Source organism: Oreochromis niloticus, linkage group LG17, assembly GCF_001858045.2.
Source record: "Oreochromis niloticus isolate F11D_XX linkage group LG17, O_niloticus_UMD_NMBU, whole genome shotgun sequence".
Taxonomy (NCBI): Eukaryota; Metazoa; Chordata; class Actinopteri; order Cichliformes; family Cichlidae; genus Oreochromis; species Oreochromis niloticus.
Window position 1 is genome coordinate 1,889,109 of NC_031981.2, and position 16,630 is coordinate 1,905,738.

General features: G+C 42.9%; 2 protein-coding genes and 1 long non-coding RNA gene across 4 annotated transcripts; 2 read left to right on the forward strand and 1 right to left on the reverse strand.

Moving 5' to 3' along the window:
* Positions 1-282: 282 nt before the first annotated feature.
* abhd8b (abhydrolase domain containing 8b) lies at positions 283-10,493 on the reverse strand. Of its 2 annotated transcripts, none has more exons than XM_005451877.4 (5): positions 10,002-10,493; positions 6,412-7,215; positions 3,857-4,027; positions 3,270-3,486; positions 283-1,363 (listed from the first exon to the last, which is right to left on the reverse strand). In XM_005451877.4, the coding sequence occupies exons 2-5, from the start codon at positions 7,203-7,205 to the stop codon at positions 1,124-1,126; spliced, it is 1,422 nt and encodes a 473-aa protein (XP_005451934.1). In that variant the 5' UTR covers positions 7,206-7,215; positions 10,002-10,493; the 3' UTR covers positions 283-1,123. The 2 variants fall into 2 exon arrangements, with proteins under 2 accessions (XP_005451934.1, XP_025755361.1); XM_025899576.1 differs by lacking the exon at positions 10,002-10,493 and adding an exon at positions 9,677-9,979.
* On the forward strand, positions 3,951-12,452 carry LOC106098232 (uncharacterized). Its single transcript, XR_001224379.3, has 3 exons — positions 3,951-4,077; positions 11,689-11,995; positions 12,073-12,452. It is a non-coding gene; the product is annotated as an uncharacterized LOC106098232 (long non-coding RNA).
* Positions 12,453-12,869: 417 nt separating this feature from the next.
* dda1 (DET1 and DDB1 associated 1) lies at positions 12,870-16,430 on the forward strand. The gene is made up of 5 exons (XM_013271277.3): positions 12,870-13,219; positions 13,778-13,858; positions 13,960-14,011; positions 14,146-14,207; positions 14,563-16,430. Exons 1-5 carry the CDS (start codon positions 13,211-13,213, stop codon positions 14,665-14,667), a joined length of 309 nt encoding a protein of 102 aa, XP_013126731.1. The 5' UTR covers positions 12,870-13,210; the 3' UTR covers positions 14,668-16,430.
* The last annotated feature ends 200 nt before the right edge of the window (positions 16,431-16,630 follow it).

Below are 16,630 nucleotides of genomic sequence, written 5' to 3' on the forward strand. Positions count from 1 at the left end.
GTGAGGTCAGTTCCTTAATCATAATTATGCAAATTCCCATGACCATTGATCAACAATCAATGGTCATGGGAATTTGCATAATTATGATTAAGGAACTGACCTCACAGCCCATTGTTCCTTCAGTGGGCTGGTTTCAGTCATTATGCAAATGTACTGTTTATAAGGTTTGGGGAAACCTGCAGTCAGCTGAGACTGAAGAAGTCACTTGGATGAGTGACGAAACGTTTCTCCCACAAAACGCTACGTCCAGATGAACAGATTCAACTTTTGGAGAATGACTTGGTCCCACCTCTGGGACTCAGTGATGACCTGCAGTTATTGCTGAGTTTAGCAGTGCACACTCGATTGAACATCATTTTCTTGATGTCTCAGAAGTAGCAAACTTACTTTCACTTCTTTCTGGATCCTTTTTCACTTTTTCAGCTTGACAAGTCCCCCCCCCCCATTACACCCCCATTAATGCATTTCTATTAAATACCAGAAGCAGCTGCTTTCATAGCTGCACTGAGCATGAGATAAAGCTTCATGCATCAGTGCACAGTGTGAAGATATTCTGGTTCAATTTTAAGAGAGAAGAAAAAGGCCAGTGGACGAGCTTTTTTATCAAAGAACATCTTCCCAATTTGTTATTTTGCGTATGGCATTGTGTTATTTTCACATGCTTACCTTTACAACAGGTAAGGTTTGCAATACTTATGAGGAATAAAAAAGGCTAACTGACTATCCAGCTACATTTCATAAGGTTGAGTCTCAGCTGTTAATTTACAGATTGTGCTCAACCAGGAGCCACGTGTTCTTGTCCGGGTTACCATCTTTCCCACGTGGCAGCTGTTTTCATCGTTGCCTTCATGGCTGTTTCCATTTGTGCTTCTCTGATCCAGGTACCGTCACTATGCAACACTTAAAGGCACAGATGCGTCCTCGCTGCTGTGTTAGATGGCGGGAGTTTATTTGGAATCAGTGACGTCTACAGAGTGTCCCGCCTCCAGCAGGACCAGTTCAGATAATCTGGCTCATCATCAGGTTCAACATCTCGCACCAGCTCGGCTGCTCGGGATGCACCGACTGGCTCGAGTCACCGTAACAACCAGTGTTTCAGCACTGATCTGAACCTGCTGCCGCTTCATTGGGCTTGTTTAGCAGTCGCAGGCCGGGCCTTGCTGGGCTCAGCTATCGCCTGAGCGTTATCAGTTCGAGCTTTAGCGGTCTCTGGACGGGTTTTGGACTCTTTCTTTGGCGCTGGGAGGGTCGGCGGTTCCCAGAGGAAGAACTCATGCAGGAGCGTATTAACAGGATCCGGACACTCCATCATGACCATGTGACTGCCGTCCTCCAAGACCTTCAGGAACGCCATTAGAAGTATCTGATAAAAAAATAAGGATAACAGTAAACGTTAGACTCGTCACCGGCTCGACACTTTCTGAATGATATTGTCAAATATTTCTGCAAATAACAAACTACAGTTTAAATGAATGAATCAGAGTCAAAGTGTTAATCCAAACAAAGCTGTGGGAGGTAAACAACCACAGTATGTGTGTAAGTTCATAGAAGGGCACAATTTGGCATTTAAATGAATTTCTGTGTCTCTTCTCATGAATCAGTCTCTGAAGTTCAGCCGCTGCATCATCATTTTGGCTGTTGTTTACCTGAGAATTTTTTTTTTGTTTTTTGGGGGGTTTTTTGCCTGTCCCGTTTGGCTCTTTTGCATCAGAATTATTGTCTAAAGGCGAAGAAAGATGCCCAACGGATTTACTTTACCAAATGGACCATCCCAGCCTTGCCGTAATGGTCTATTTGATTCACCTTTTATTGTTTATTTTATTTTATTTTTATTTTCACTTGCTAAATACGGGACAGACTTGAATGAGGAAAAGAAAAGGGAGAAAGAAAGAGGGGGGGGGGAACAGCTAAGAAGAGGGACGGGGATAAAGGGCAAAAAACAAAAACCAACAGAATAAGCAGACAAAAAATACATATATCGCCTCTGTCAGTGCGCCCCAGGGTGGCTGTAGCTACAATGTAGCTGCCATCACCAGTGTGTGAATGGGTGGATGACTGGATGTGTAAAGCGCTTTGGGGTCCTTAGGGACTAGTAAAGCGCTATACAAATACAGGCCATTTACCATTTACCATATATCAATCACCTGGATCACCTGTTGAGAAAGAAAAAAGAAAACAAGCAGAAGAAAACGAGAGCAATAGAATAAACGACATCACGATGATCTATGGGAATATAACAGTAAATACTAAATATTAAACATTATTGTGCAGCACGTGAGATCGACAGCGCACAGTGTGCTTTGAGGTAGGAGCCAAAAAAGGGTGTAGTTTGTGTGTGTGAGCCCCCGTGTGTACACCTGTGAGCATGAACGCGCTTGTTTTTAAAAGGTTCCTTCATGTAATGATCGGCTAGAGTACCTGAGAATTTGTTAAAGCAGCTGATTTTTTTAAACGTTCACTGGATGCTGCAAACAGATCTCTGACATGATTTCATATTTCAGCTTGTTACAGTGAATTTGTTTGCAAACTGCTGCTCGTTTAGCAAAGCACTGATTCATTTGTGGTGTTCAGTTGCTTTTCTGGCCACCTGAGAATTATAATCATATTTCTGTATTTGCTTTGATTACCGACCCCTGAGGGAACTATCTCGCTCTGAAGCTGCTAATTTCATCGCAGTGTTGCAGAGCAGCTATTCTCAGCAGAGAGAAAAATCGGGCTAAGAGATTATAAATGAACTCACCAGGGAGTTCAGTTTGAAACACAAAGAAAGGTGATGATTCCTCCAACAGGTGCTTTTTCTTATATTACATAACTGTGAAATTATGACGCTTTTCCACAGCATAGCTTTGTCCTGTCTTCCTCCAATCACCAAAGCTGGTCGCAGCAGATGGCCCCGCCCCTCCCTGAGCCTGGTTCTGCTGGAACTTTCTTCCTGTTAAAAGGGAGTTTTTCCTTCCCACTGTCACCAGTGCACTTGCTCTAAGAAGGGTAAGATGATTGTTGGGTTTTCTCTGTTTTCTTCGTATCATTGTAGTGTCGCTACCTTACAATATAAAGCATGTTTAGGCACCTTTTGTTGTGATTTGGTGCTGTATAAATAAAGCTGAACGTCTGCTTTAATGAAGATTTTTGACTGGATTTTCTTCTTTCCAAACTGGGACACATTTCTTATCTTTTTCACCGTGAAATGATGTTTTCAGTCCACAGTCTGTTATTTATAATAATAATAGCTTCATTTGGAAGTGTGGCCTTGGAGAGCCCCCTCTTACCTCTGCCATTCGTTGGTCCTCTTCAACAGGGACAAATTTGTCATGCATGCCATGCACCAGCAGGACGGGCACTGTCAGCTCAGCGTGGTAGACCTCGTCCCCCTCAGGCCAGTACTGCCCGCTCATCATGGCACGCAACACAAAAGACGACACATTGAAGGCATTGTTCTCTTTCAGCAACTGCTTCTCCCTGGCGCCCTGCCGAGCAAACCCCGCCCTGCAGAGTAGACGACATTTATACCAAAGAAGAAATTATTATTTTAAACATTAATCTAACAGCAAATTAAACATGGGAAGAATTATCCTAGAAACACGATATTACACATACATTAAACATGATTTACATTTAATACTACTGCAGACAGTTTTACTGTCTGTACTTCTTTTATTTCTTTGTCAAACTCTCTTACTTATACTTTCTGCTCTTTCTCTTTCTTCTGTACATTTGACCATCTCGTTTCATGAGCTCATTGCGTTAAAGCTTTTATGTTTAGGAGGCTACAAACCTGAACTTCAACTGTTTAGAGAAACAGAAAACAAACTGAGTCGTGGCCTTTAGTGACGACCTTTCAGTTTTGCTGTCTTACTTGAGGAAGCACCAGGCGAGCAGCGGGGAGAGGCAGTGAAGCACACATGTGGGCAGGTTGAAGATGGAGCAGAGGCTGGGCTCCAGAGCTGTGGGACCGCCACCGTTGATCATCACCATCTTGTGAATTTGTTCTGGATATTCATGAGCCAGGAACGTGCAGAACGACACACTACACAAAAAGAACAAAAGGCCGGTTACAGGACAGACTGAAAAAACGAGGTAATCATGATGCGGTAGTCATCTTTGAAATGAAACTAACTGTTCAGGGGATGTTAAAACTTTCTTTTGCTTTTTAATCTGTTTGAATAGATCTATGGTCTGACAGGAGGGTGAAGAGTTGGCCTTTTTTATGTGTGGGTCCAAATATTGTGCCCCACTTTTTCACTTGCTCACATTTTCACAAGACAGCACTGCAAGTGTTTAAAGTCTGGATTAAATATAGATTAGAAAACAGTGAAATAATTATCACAACAATAACACCAATTTTAATGGCTATACAGGAAGTAAAAGGAAGTTAGTGTAGCATAAGACCAGGATAAATAACAGACAGAATCAAATTTAGCATTATTTATATTCACTACACTCAAAGATTTACTTATGCACAAAATGCTGACTTCAAGTCATTTAATTTCAGAAAATTACAGGAATTTGATTACGTGTAAATTTTCCATGTAATTTTGTTACATAGGTACAATGTAAAACATTACATTTATTAGAATCTGGTCAAAAGAAGTTCACCTGATGGGCATACATTCAGTTTACAGGCTCAGGAGGCAGAGCAGGTCATACATACTAACTGGAAGGTTGGTGGTTTGTGGGTGATGCCAAATATCCTTTGGTTGGAAAGATACTAACCTCAAGTTAGTCCCCAACCTGTCGCAGCAGATGGCCCCGCCCCTCCCTGAGCCTGGTTCTGCCGGAGGTTTCTTCCTGTTAAAAGGGAGTTTTTCCTTCCCACTGTCGCCAAAGTGCTTGCTCATAGGGGGTCATATGATTGTTGGGTTTTTCTCTGTATGTATTATTGTAGAATCTACTGTACAATATAAAGCGCCTTGAGGTGACTGCTGTTGTGATTTGGTGCTGTATAAATAAACTGTAGTTGTTCTCTGATGCATCCATCCGAGTGCGAATGTTAGTTAGAAAGCACATATGCACAGAAAAAAGTGCTTAGATGAATTATGCAAGTTGTATAAAGCTACCTGAGTGCTCAGTGGAGTAGAAAAGCACTATATTAGAACCAGTCTGTTTACCATTTCATTCTGTTGTATTTTACTCAAAGTTATTGTTTCATGCTTATGAGGGCAAAGAATCATTTGAGTGTTTATTTAGTTAGACTGGAAAGTCCCTTTAAATTAAACATATATGTTATTCAGTGGAGGAGTTTAAGTATCTCGGGGTCTTGTTCGCGAGTGATGGGAGAAAGGAGCCGGAGATCGACAGACGGATTGGTGCTGCGGCTGCAGTGATGCGGACGCTGCACCGGTCCGTCGTGGTGAAGAGGGAGCTGAGTGTAAAAGCGAAGCTCTCAATTTACCGGTCGATCTACGTCCCTACCCTCACCTATGGCCACGAGCTGTGGGTAGTGACCGAAAGAACGAGATCGCGGATACAAGCGGCAGAAATGAGCTTCCTCCGAAGGGTGGCTGGCCTCTCCCTTAGAGATAGGGTGAGAAGTTCGGCCATCCGGGAGGGGCTCAGAGTAGAGCCGCTGCTCCTCCACATCGAAAGGAGCCAGTTGAGGTGGTTCGGGCATCTGACAAGGATGCCCCCTGGGCGCCTCCTGGGTGAGGTGTTCCGGGCATGTCCCACCGGGAGGAGGCCCCGGGGCAGACCCAGGACGCGCTGGAGAGATTATATCTCTCGGCTGGCCTGGGAACGCCTTGGTGTTCCCCCGGATGAGCTGGAGGAGGTGGCTGGGGAGAGGGAGGTCTGGGCTTCTCTGCTTAGGCTGCTGCCCCCGCGACCCGGCCTCGGATAAAGCGGATGAGGATGGATGGATGGATGTTATTCACATACTAAATGACTAATCTGTATACGCTTTGTTTTTAGTTATTGCTCTAATTATATAAATTTAACAGTTTACTGGCAACTTTCTCTTCCATAGTTTAGTATGACTTGTCTAAACAAAACCTATTTTTAGAATTAGTTTAGAATTATTTTTAAAATTCATCCCCCATAGGTCTTTGATCATCTTATTTGTTTTTATTGTAGTTTAATTGGCATCATTTTTGTACTTTTTATTGTTTTTAATGTATTTAATAATTTTTGTGCACAGCACTCTATAACTGCTGTGGCTGTTGAAGTGCTTTGTAAATGAAGTTTGGTTTGATAAAATTCTTGTTTTATCTGACTAACTTCATGAAATCTAAAGATGTTCAATTTTAACTGACATCAAACTGCAGAGTAAATTCTTATATGTAAGAACCTCCAGTAAGATCTCAGATCTTTGCCTGATAAATGACTGAAACAAAGAGGCACTGAGGATGTTTCCTGAACACTTCTGGATGACCTCTCGCACCGTGTTCTGTTTGAACACTGTGATCTGGAACTCACCCGTAAGAGTGTCCTATGAGGATATTCCTCTTCCGAGCATATCTCTTGAAGATGATTCTCATATCCTCAGCCAGCGCATAGAAAGTGTACGCTGCAGGGATCTGCGGTGCTGAGCTGGCTCCGTGTCCTGCCAGGTCCGGGGCAATCACTTCGTAGCCCAGCCGAGAAAAGAAGTCCAGCTGGCCTCCCCAGATATCCAGCGACCCTCCGACTCCGTGAATGAAGAACAACGCCACATCTGGATGTGTCCCTTTACAGGCTGATATCTTCCTTTCACAGTCGATCACCACAGTGCGCTTTGGCTTCCGTCTGCGCTTCCTGGGTTGCTGAGATTGGTCAGTCTGTCCAGCGGCAGGTGCCTCACCTGCTGCTGTCTCAGATGCGCCGTTGTTTCCAGCCGTGACACAGTCTGATCTCGCCTCAGGAATGCTGACGGGCGGTGACAACTTACCACAGTCCGTCAGTTCCACCTCCACGGTGCTGTTGGGTTCTGTCTCTCCATTCTGGCAGCTTTTCAGCTCTGCGCTCGCCCTGTCACCCAAGTTCTCAATGAACAGCTGTCCATTACGGTAAACTGTGATTTTTCGTTTGCAGCTCACACTCCCACCAAGCCCGGTGGGCTCCTCCACCACCGGCCTGTCGGGGGTAATGTGCCGAACTCGCAGGATGCGGCCCGGTTTTACCTCCACAAACTCGTAGCCATCAGCAGGTTCTGAAGTTTCTACAGGAACCACAATATTGGTCGACTTTGAGGTGAAGCAGCAGAGCAGACCTTCCAGAAAGCTGGTCAGCATGGCTGCCAGTCTGCAGGGAATATAGTCACATAAAAACCCACATAAATCAGAACTGAAGAGATGCAGACAGGCAGCAATGTGAACTTGAATCATACAAGCAAGCTCTCTAGTTAAGTTAGAATAAGAACACAAAAACATGGCAAAATCATTCTCTGCTCATGTCATTAGAAATTAGCTTTGGAAGATGAATATGAGGAGATGAAGGCACAGTATACATGCATCAAACATGCATTTGGAGAAACAGCAGAGTTAAATGGCAAATATTAAATAAATATATGCTACATGTCATTTAAGACATCTCTACATCAACGGAGTATCTGGGAAGCTTAAATGTACCATTCAGAGAGATAAACAAGTTCGGGTGCCTTTACAACCCGGCATCTGATTACAGCTTAAAGCCCTGCTACTTTCTGTCAGACGTAACTGAGCACCATCTTTACTCAGCACGGCCTTTCGTGGTATTAATAGACATGAACGGACGGTAATAGCTCCCTGAGTTAAAGCTGTCCACCATGTGATCGCTCTGCAGGAGCAACACGCAGCAGTGCAACTGGTTAAAACCACACAACAACCCATCGATGATTAAAGGTGCTTTTTTGAAGCGTTGCTCAGTGATTATTGAAGGATATTCAAGAATAAAGAAAAGCCAGAGTGTTACTTTGGTGTAAATTAAGCTCATATAGAAAACACATTAGTGCTTCGTCTTCTACTGTATACCATATTCTTCTATAACAATACAACCACCTATCTACTTCCTTGCTTCTTTTGAAACTTCTGCAACAATTTTGTAACTAAAAAGCCCCCAAAAAGGTTGTTGCTGTGCAATATACAGCTGCTCCTGCAGTATCAGTTGTCGGTTGATTATCTGCTATGGCAGGAGCACAGCAGCCGTGCAGGGTCTGCAAGCGTCTCTGCTGGTTGCATTATCCTACCTTCCTCCCTGCTAGAAAGGATTATACTCTCAGTCTCACTGTTTAAGTCCACACAGCACAATCTGTCTATCTCTGGATGACAACAGGAAACTATGGCACTGTGCAGAGACAGTTTTATACTTTGTGTGAACTGTTGCATTTTTCTCTCAACTTTACATCACATGAGTGTAGGTCACCCATCCATCTCACAACAAAAGGCATCATTTTGATCAGGCAGAAGGAGTGACGCATTTTATTTCCTGTTCCGTTTGTATAAAACACTGGTGAGGCTGGACCATAACCTAAACCAGCTTACAAACATAAAAAATAAACATTTATCCATCCACCACGCCCCCTGTGACATAGTCCGATCCCCCCTCACCAGAATTTACATTTCAAATATTGTTTAACAAGACAAAACTGCAAACTCTAAAGCCTTTGATTGAAATACCAAATAAACACATCGGTCCTCTCTTTCACACACGGCAGCACTTCTGCAATGATTTTATTTGTATTGAACAAAATCAGAATCCAGACATAAGTGACACATGAGTTTGTGACTGTCTCACTGAACTAACACAGTGGATCCCTCTGCATGTTTGTGCTCTCTGCCCATGTTGGCTTCATATTCAATCAGTTTTGGCTTTTTAAAGTAATTGTTTTAACATCGCACTCCACAACAAACAAATCCTCCCTAACCATAAAAGTCCCTTCAAATTGCATTATGTTTCTTCACGTCAATATACGACCCGCAAGTGATGTGGGCCGCAAGTGGCCCCGAGCCACGAGTTTGACACCCCTGATGTAAAAGGACTGACCCCAAAGAATGTCTTAAAACAGAGCAGTTTGAATCCACCACCAACCAGGACACATTCAGGCATTAACCCAGGAGGACTGCGTTTGAGCTCTTTTTTTTACATGTTGTAACACAAAGTCACACATAAAATTATATTTTTTATGCAAAGTACAGCCAGGGTGTTGCTATCTATTGATTTAACAATGATGAACTTATGGTCAGAGGCCAGGCTGCTAAAACTTCCCAGTGATATTCACAACATGCTCCCTGTGGCTGTGCCGTCCATTTAAATATCACCTGGTTAAAGTCGTCCCTATTAGTGAGTTTGCTTCTTGCTAAAGTTTCTGCTCGGGCCCTGTTGTCAAAGACTGTGACTGGCTGTTATATAACGTTGCATGCAGGTTAGACACAATCACAGTAGGGACTGGTGCCCAGAAAAACGAGTAGAGACTGTAATTCGGATTAAAAACAACTGCATTAGCTTCACTGTTGCTATAGTCCCACACTTGTTTATTTAATCAAGTGTATTAGTTGTGCTGTACCATTAAAGATCCATGTTTGACACAACTGGAATCACATATCAGACTGAAGCTTTGAAATCTGTTATGTTAGTAAGTTATACATTTTTATAAGCAGTTTGATGTAACAACAAATGCATAAAGTGATCATTAAGAACTAATTTAAGCAAAAACAAAACAAAAAACAAAAAGTCCATCTCTAACGGTTTGGCTTGTGGTCTACTAATAATAATAGGAGTTTTGTACCTGGTATTTAAAGCTGCTGGGCCCATCCATTCGCTAAAGACAATGAAAGCTCTTTGAATAGACTGCTCACTGTCTGGTGCATCAGGTTAAGCAAGTGCCAGAAGGTTTCTCTTTGAGGGGACACTAGAATTTAATGCCAAATAAAAAATCCTTTTCGTTATTTACACCGACTGACCCGTGCGTCTTCAATGACGGAGCTCACCTTTACATGGCGACCTTCGTCTTGCCTCCTGCCAGAAATCCTTAAACTACCTTATAATCTAAATAGTTACAGTCCATAGAAAAAAGGGGGGGGTAAACACACCAAATAAATCAGCAGGCTTACCTTTCCCTGTATTCCCTCAATTTCCGTCTAATTTTTCAGATTGTTTTTCTCGTCAAGCATCGGGGAAGTAGGAGAACTATAATCTGTTGCGGTCAATCCAGTAATCTAATTTATCTGGATTTTGTTGCCCTGTCGGTAGCCTCCACATGGCGGCCAGTATCGGCCGACTGACAGCGCATCTCTTTGTGGGTCACAGGTAGATCCACATATCTGCGCGCTCCAGAAACTCCACGTCCACGCCGAAATATCTGCGCGTGCGCTCGGAAACCCACCGGAGCTCCGCGGATGCTTTTAATCCATCAACAGCTGATGCGTCTTACAAACACCGTGGGCTCCCGGTTCTGTTAGTGGGAGTGAACGCATGTCCCCTGCTGCTATGTAAGGGGAGACTGCAGCAGACGGACGATTGGAGAGAAACCTGTTTGTCCAGCTAAAAGGTGCCAGTGAAGTAAAAGTGATTAACATTTAAATCAATTTAAAAAGCAACGAAAAAGAAACGTAAAGAACGGTGTGTGTGGGGGGGGGGGGGGGGGCTGCTCAACGAAACCTGCACCTCTTCTAAAAGAAAATAAAAACGTACTATAAGCATAAATGTTTGAACAATTGACATTAAGAATCTTGTTGTCGACATAGATTTGTGTGTGTGTGTGTGTGTGTGTGTGTGTGTGTGTGTGTGTGAGAGAGAGAGAGAGAGAGTGAGGGGGGGGGTTAGGGTAAGCAGTTAGGGAAAGCATTATGTCAATGAGATGTCCCCACAAAGATATGAAAACACGTTACTGTGTGTGTGTGTGTGTGTGTGTGTGTGTGTGTGTGTGTGTGTGTGTGTGTAAACAGAGAGACTGATCGGGTCAAACTGCATTTTCTTTGAGCAAAACCCACTGGCACACTTTTAGAAAAGCACTCAGTCCATCCTTCCTTGCCACCTTTCCTCACCGCTTCCTCTTTGTTTTTCTTTACCTTGCATCCTGCCTGCTTCTCTCTCTCTCTCTCTCGCTCTCTCTCTCTCTCTCTCTCTCTGCCACACCCCTTTGTCTCTCTCTCTCTTCTTTTGTTGATCAGGGAAGCAAATTAGCTGAGCCACAGTTTCTCTTTAAATGTGGTCAATTTCTTAGACAGTCTTGCTCAACAAAACCAAGAATTCTTTCATTCACTTTTAATATCTCCTTCACCTCACCTTTAAATAACTTTAAAAGTAACTAAGCTAGATTTACAATGGTTAACTTGAAAGGTCAAATTCTGAAAGTGTCTTGTCATTGATTTGAATATTTCAGATGACTCCTCCAGTTAATGAGAAGTCATAAGCACAGAATAATCACTTCAGTTAAATTTAATTCAGTCTCATTTGTACAGTGATCCTTCAAGACAGCAGCAATCTCAAAGAGCTTAAATTCATTAGTCTGTAAATCTGAATATTCTCTCCATCTTCTTAGCATTTTTCCTCCAGCATCATAAGGCCCTGTGGCTGCTGTTGCTATGTAACTAAGCCACTCAGCCAGTTATAATTTAAGTGTCCCTGTTATCCAGAAGCCCCACTTATATCCATCAGCCAACTTAGAACATACTTCAGATATTTTGCACAAGTCTTCTTAAGTCACAGTGAAAACAGATGTCATACACAAATAATATTCTCTCTATCTTTGCATTTTGTTTTATTTTTATTTTATTTTTTGTCCTTCTGCATCATAAGGAGCTGCTGTGGAAGTTGCCATGGCTGTTGTTGCTATGTAACTACTTGTAAGGAGTCCAAGGAGGCAGGTGACAGCGAGGTGGGAGAACATACAGAAACCAAGACCCAGCAAACCACGAGAAACCGGAAGGACTGGCAAATCCACTCACGCACAGTTATAATTTACATCTCCCTTAAAGTCTATGATGTTACGCAAGAGCGCTGTTTAAAATAAAGCGTACAATAGTGTGACACTTCAACTGTGCTTCTTAAGGCCCTTTTAAGCACCACTACCATCATGTGATTTAAATCTCATCTCCTGGACAAAGTAAATACTCCTGCCCTCTTTACTCATATGGATTCCTGTTTGACTGAATCCATTCTGACTTTCTCTTTTGTGTGCAGGTACAAGTCACTGAACCTAAGAAACACACTAAGAGACTTCAAAGTATACAGTGTGCAGCAAAATGGCCTTTGTCACCCGTATAAGGTTAGAAGGCACAGTCTATTCTGTCTGATCCTAACAGCACCTTATTAGTCTGGGTGTAGACACAGTATACTGACATGCAGTCTTTAAAATATATCATTATATTCTTAATATTAATGATGCTCAGTCCTGCTTTTTTGTATATTTATTGCCTATTTATTGCATTTTGCTTGATTGTTGTGTGATTTTTTAGGACAAATTCCCCCTTGGGGAGAATAAAGATATTGTGGATCCTTGATTTCAGCGATTGCTGTGCACCCATCATAAATTAGATATTTCTGATGCTAAAAAAACCAAAACAATTTTGCGCTACACTCTTTAAACACACAGGATTTAAAAGAACAACAGCGCCTGAAAGACTTATGAAAAACCTTTTTTTATCCCTAGTTTTCGGTTTGTCACCCTTCAACCTGAAGTTTTCGACTTGTGTAAACTTGCAATAAAAGTGAAAAGAATTAAATAGTCCTTCAGTTTCCTGAAGCCTTTAATACAAACACCCATAAACATTAGCGCGTGCAGGAGATACGTGCGCCAAAATGCTTTCCACATGATGACATCAATCATGGACTCGGATCAATAGTGGATCAATAGTGGTGATGGTTTTCATAATGAAACTCAATGAGGGGGAGGAGATTGCCTGGTCAATGGTTTAGGGAGGAGCTAAATTGTGTTGTCTTTAATAATTGGTTGTCCGGTCAAGCTACTACCACGTGGGAGTAAGAATAAGCCAATAGGCGCTACTTGGGGCGTGGCCTAGAAAAGCGTCGCTGCCATCATGCTAGCTGAGGAAGACCTGTGTAACTAGCTTTGCGAACTCATGTATTGAGCGTTTTGGTGTGTTTGCTTTTTTTATGCGCGTAGTGTCATTTTTTTTCACAGTCACTGGGAAGTAAAATGGAAACAGCAACTTGTGTTTGAGGACGGTGAATTTTTCTTTCAAAAAGGACGTAGGACAGCGGTCTCGGTTTCCTAGCCTGTAAGCTAGCGCGGCCATCACGACCAGAACAACACACACCACAAGTCGGCGTTTGGCAGTTGGACGTTTCTGCCACCATCATGGAGAAGGTAGTTCGCATAACCTGTGTTTATTACGGTGGTTTAAGCTGTATAGCTGGTGTCATAAGGCATACTGTAATTGTAAGCCAGCTAACTGAGGCTACCGGCTAGCTGCTAGCCACACCTGCTCCTCCTGTTGGTATTCAAGGCCAAGCCGGCATCGATTTGTGCTCTGAGCTGCTCAGCTCTGTCTTGCTCATTTGAAACCTCTTGATGGACACTGTGCGATATTGCATCCACTTTGGAGGTTAATGGCGACGTTGAGGTCGGGGGGAGGCGGCAGGTTTGTTGTCGTGAAAGATGCGGTAACGCCCTGGATGCTGTATCCAGTCATCTGCAGGGACCTGTCACCTGCTCAGCAGCATCTGCATTAAGAGAAGCACACATTCACTCGTGTCGGTGGTGATGATTTAGACTGTTGCTGTCAGCCGACGCGAGTAAACTACAGCAGTCTGGCTGCTAAAAGTCAGATGATTTGCGATCTTTGGAGTCGTAACAAGTTGAAGATGAAAGACAAATGAAATCAGAGCTGCAGAGTCTAACAGTCACCTCACCTTCTTTCCACAGGCTGATTTCTTGAAAGGACTTCCTGTCTACAATAAGAGCAACTTCAGCAGGTTTCATGCAGATTCTGTTTGTAAAGCATCTGTAAGTAGCCTTTAAAATCACTTCATGCAGTTTTTTAAAGGTTTGCTCATACATAGAAGGCACAGCTCTAATTTACAGCCTCTTTCTGATCTGTCCTATAGAACCGCAGGCCCTCCGTGTACCTACCAACACGTGAATACCCCTCTGAACAGAGTAAGTACAGTTGAAACTGTAAACCAACCCTCTCTGCTGTGGTGGTGTTTTCAAACACTTAGTAACCGTGGCTAAACTAGCACCGTACGTCATGTCTTTTGTATGTAAAACATCTTGCATGTGTTCGTTTACAGTCATTGTTACAGAAAAAACCAACATTCTCCTGCGTTACCTCCACCAGCAGTGGGACAAAAAGGTGAGCATGTGCAGTTCTTTAATTTCTCTCTAGTCTTATTTCGCTGCCAGGGACCACATCCTCAATTAGGGTTAGGGTTAGGGTTTAACAGCCAGCAGCAGGTACTCATGCAAGAACCTCACTAAATGCTGTGTATAGTGCAGGAAAGGAAATATATTCATGGAATTGGCAGAGGAGAGTATGAGCTGTGGTCCCACTCCTGAAATTCAAAAGTCTTTGTAAGGAGTCTTTATTAGCTGAAATAATCATGTGGTATAAAGCAGCTGTTTATCTGTGCTTCTGTCACTGCCATGTGTTTAAAGACAGAGAGGATGTGATTTTGCTGATTCCTGTGTTAATCCTCTGTGTCAAACAGAATGCAGCAAAGAAAAGGGAACAGGAACAAGCTGAGGGTGACAGCCCGGCGCCTCCGAGGAAGATCGCCAGGACAGATAGCCAAGAGATGAACGAGGACTCATAAGTGCGCGTCTGATTGCGTGTGTGTGTGTATACATGTGTGTTTGCATCCACAGGGTATAGCCAATTTAAGCAAAACCATAGGATAATCCCTCCTGCATGCAGACTTCCTGGTTTTTCCTGGACTATAGCAGGATGTCTTTCCTGGCATTCAGTTAAGTCACTCCAGAGAGAATTCCGGGAAATTCCCATTCACAAAGCCGCCATTTATGGTGTATGAAAATAACATTGGTAGAAATGATCTCAAGTCGTGGAGGGGAAATCATTACTGGTGTTTTGATTATGTTGGCTCTTCCCCATGTGGGCCAGTACACATGTATATGTTTGCGTGCGTGCATGCTGAGCTGTGAGTGCAGACTGCGCGTGTGCCGTACGTGCGAGTGGATCGTAGGATTAAGATGAGACGGACTGGACAGAAAATGTCAGACACTACTCTTAAAAATGTAACTGGTACAAGACTCGTGTAGCCTCTCTGTCATCCGGACAGTCTGTTCTGTTTGTGTGAATATTTTGTTACTGTTTTAATTTTATTTTATGATGTTTTTGTTGTTGTTTGTAAATGGCAATGAGCTTCCTGCCAGCCACAGTGCCCACCATCTCAGTTTCACTGCCCACTCTGCAACCACACGGGGGCATTGCGACTTCTTTTCCACACTGTTTGAATCGACAGAACCAAGAATGCACTGTGAAGAACAGCACAAAGTAGAAGCGACTCTTCCCGGATCCCCACCTTTTTAAACATGTGGCTTCTTTTGTTTGTTTTATGGTGAATATATTAATATCTGCGTTCTATCCTGGGACTCGTGCTTGTAGGATTAATGTTGTGTCGGCGTGGCTGAGAAGTAGTGTCACGTCTAGCTCCTCCCTCTGGCTGGTCGAGGCGAGTAAGAAGAAAAAGAAAGCTGTTATGTCTTAATAGGAAAATACAGAAACAGCACAGACACTAAAGAGAAATATCTATAGTAACATGTGGGAAAGGGAAAAGAATGCATAACGTGTGTAAATAATTACAGTAGCGTATCCAATTTAGTGTCTTTGTGTCTGCCTTTTTGTAAAAGACTACAGAATAAAGTAGAGAAGAGCCCCAGTGTCCAGTGGATGTTATCTTGCCTTGCATGTTAATGTTTCAGTGGCTGGATGTTATAATCCTGGACCAGAAATAAAGTGTTGGGGGGGGGGGTTGGTGTTATTTTTGTGTGGAAGGTATTAGCCGAGAGGCCTTAAGACTCGTCACGATTCGGATCCAGCTCAGGGCCCAGGTTAGCGTTACTGCTCGTCTCATCTTTGTGACAGCCCTGGATGGTTTTTATTTTATTTCCCCCTTCTCGACTGAGAGCTGGCTGTTATGAGCACCGGGGGGTTTAGAGTATTATACTTTCAGCCGTAGAATGCACAATAAGCATGCACAGCAAAGTGCAGCTGCCATCCTGCCTTGTTCCTTGTATGAGATTCAGTTCGTATTGGTGTCCATATACTGTGCAACACCCAAAAAAGCTTTTCTTTTCCTGTCCTCTAAAAAAATTGTTCCTATCACTGCCCAGCTGAGTCACGACGAAACCTCCTCTCTTTCCTGTTTTGTGGGTCGACAGTGCGGTCAGTCATCTTCCTACCTACAGTGTAAATATCCCGTCTTGTTATTTCAAGTATAAAAACCACATTATGCTTCTGCTCAGATAGACTGTTCTACACCACCCGAAGCCTTGCCCCACATGTGTTAGATCAGATATGTTCTTTTTAGCTTTGCTGAAATAAAACTGGATTAAAACAGACTTTTTTGGTTTATGTGGTACTTCAAAAATGTAAAAAAGCAGTTCACAACACATGGAATGCATTTGAAATAGTTTTATTAACTATTTGTCAGGTCTTACAAAAATATGACAAAATAAATTAAAAGAAATAAATAATCCCATTTCCCAGTATTTTTCTTTAAAAGATCTTTTTTTGTACAGTGGTACATTGGAAGAGCG

Excerpts from the sequence above, each read along its gene's own strand:
- abhd8b (XM_025899576.1), bottom strand. The coding sequence starts at position 9,702 with ATGGGCCCAGCAGCTTTAAATACCAG. Across the intron at positions 3,487-3,856 it reads CTCGCCTGGTGCTTCCTCAA|GGCGGGGTTTGCTCGGCAGG; the intron begins GTAAGACAGCAA and ends TCTACTCTGCAG. Across the intron at positions 1,364-3,269 it reads AGGACCAACGAATGGCAGAG|ATACTTCTAATGGCGTTCCT; the intron begins GTAAGAGGGGGC and ends TTTTTTTATCAG.
- dda1 (XM_013271277.3), top strand. Across the intron at positions 14,012-14,145 it reads TGAATACCCCTCTGAACAGA|TCATTGTTACAGAAAAAACC; the intron begins GTAAGTACAGTT and ends GTTCGTTTACAG. Across the intron at positions 14,208-14,562 it reads ACCAGCAGTGGGACAAAAAG|AATGCAGCAAAGAAAAGGGA; the intron begins GTGAGCATGTGC and ends TGTGTCAAACAG.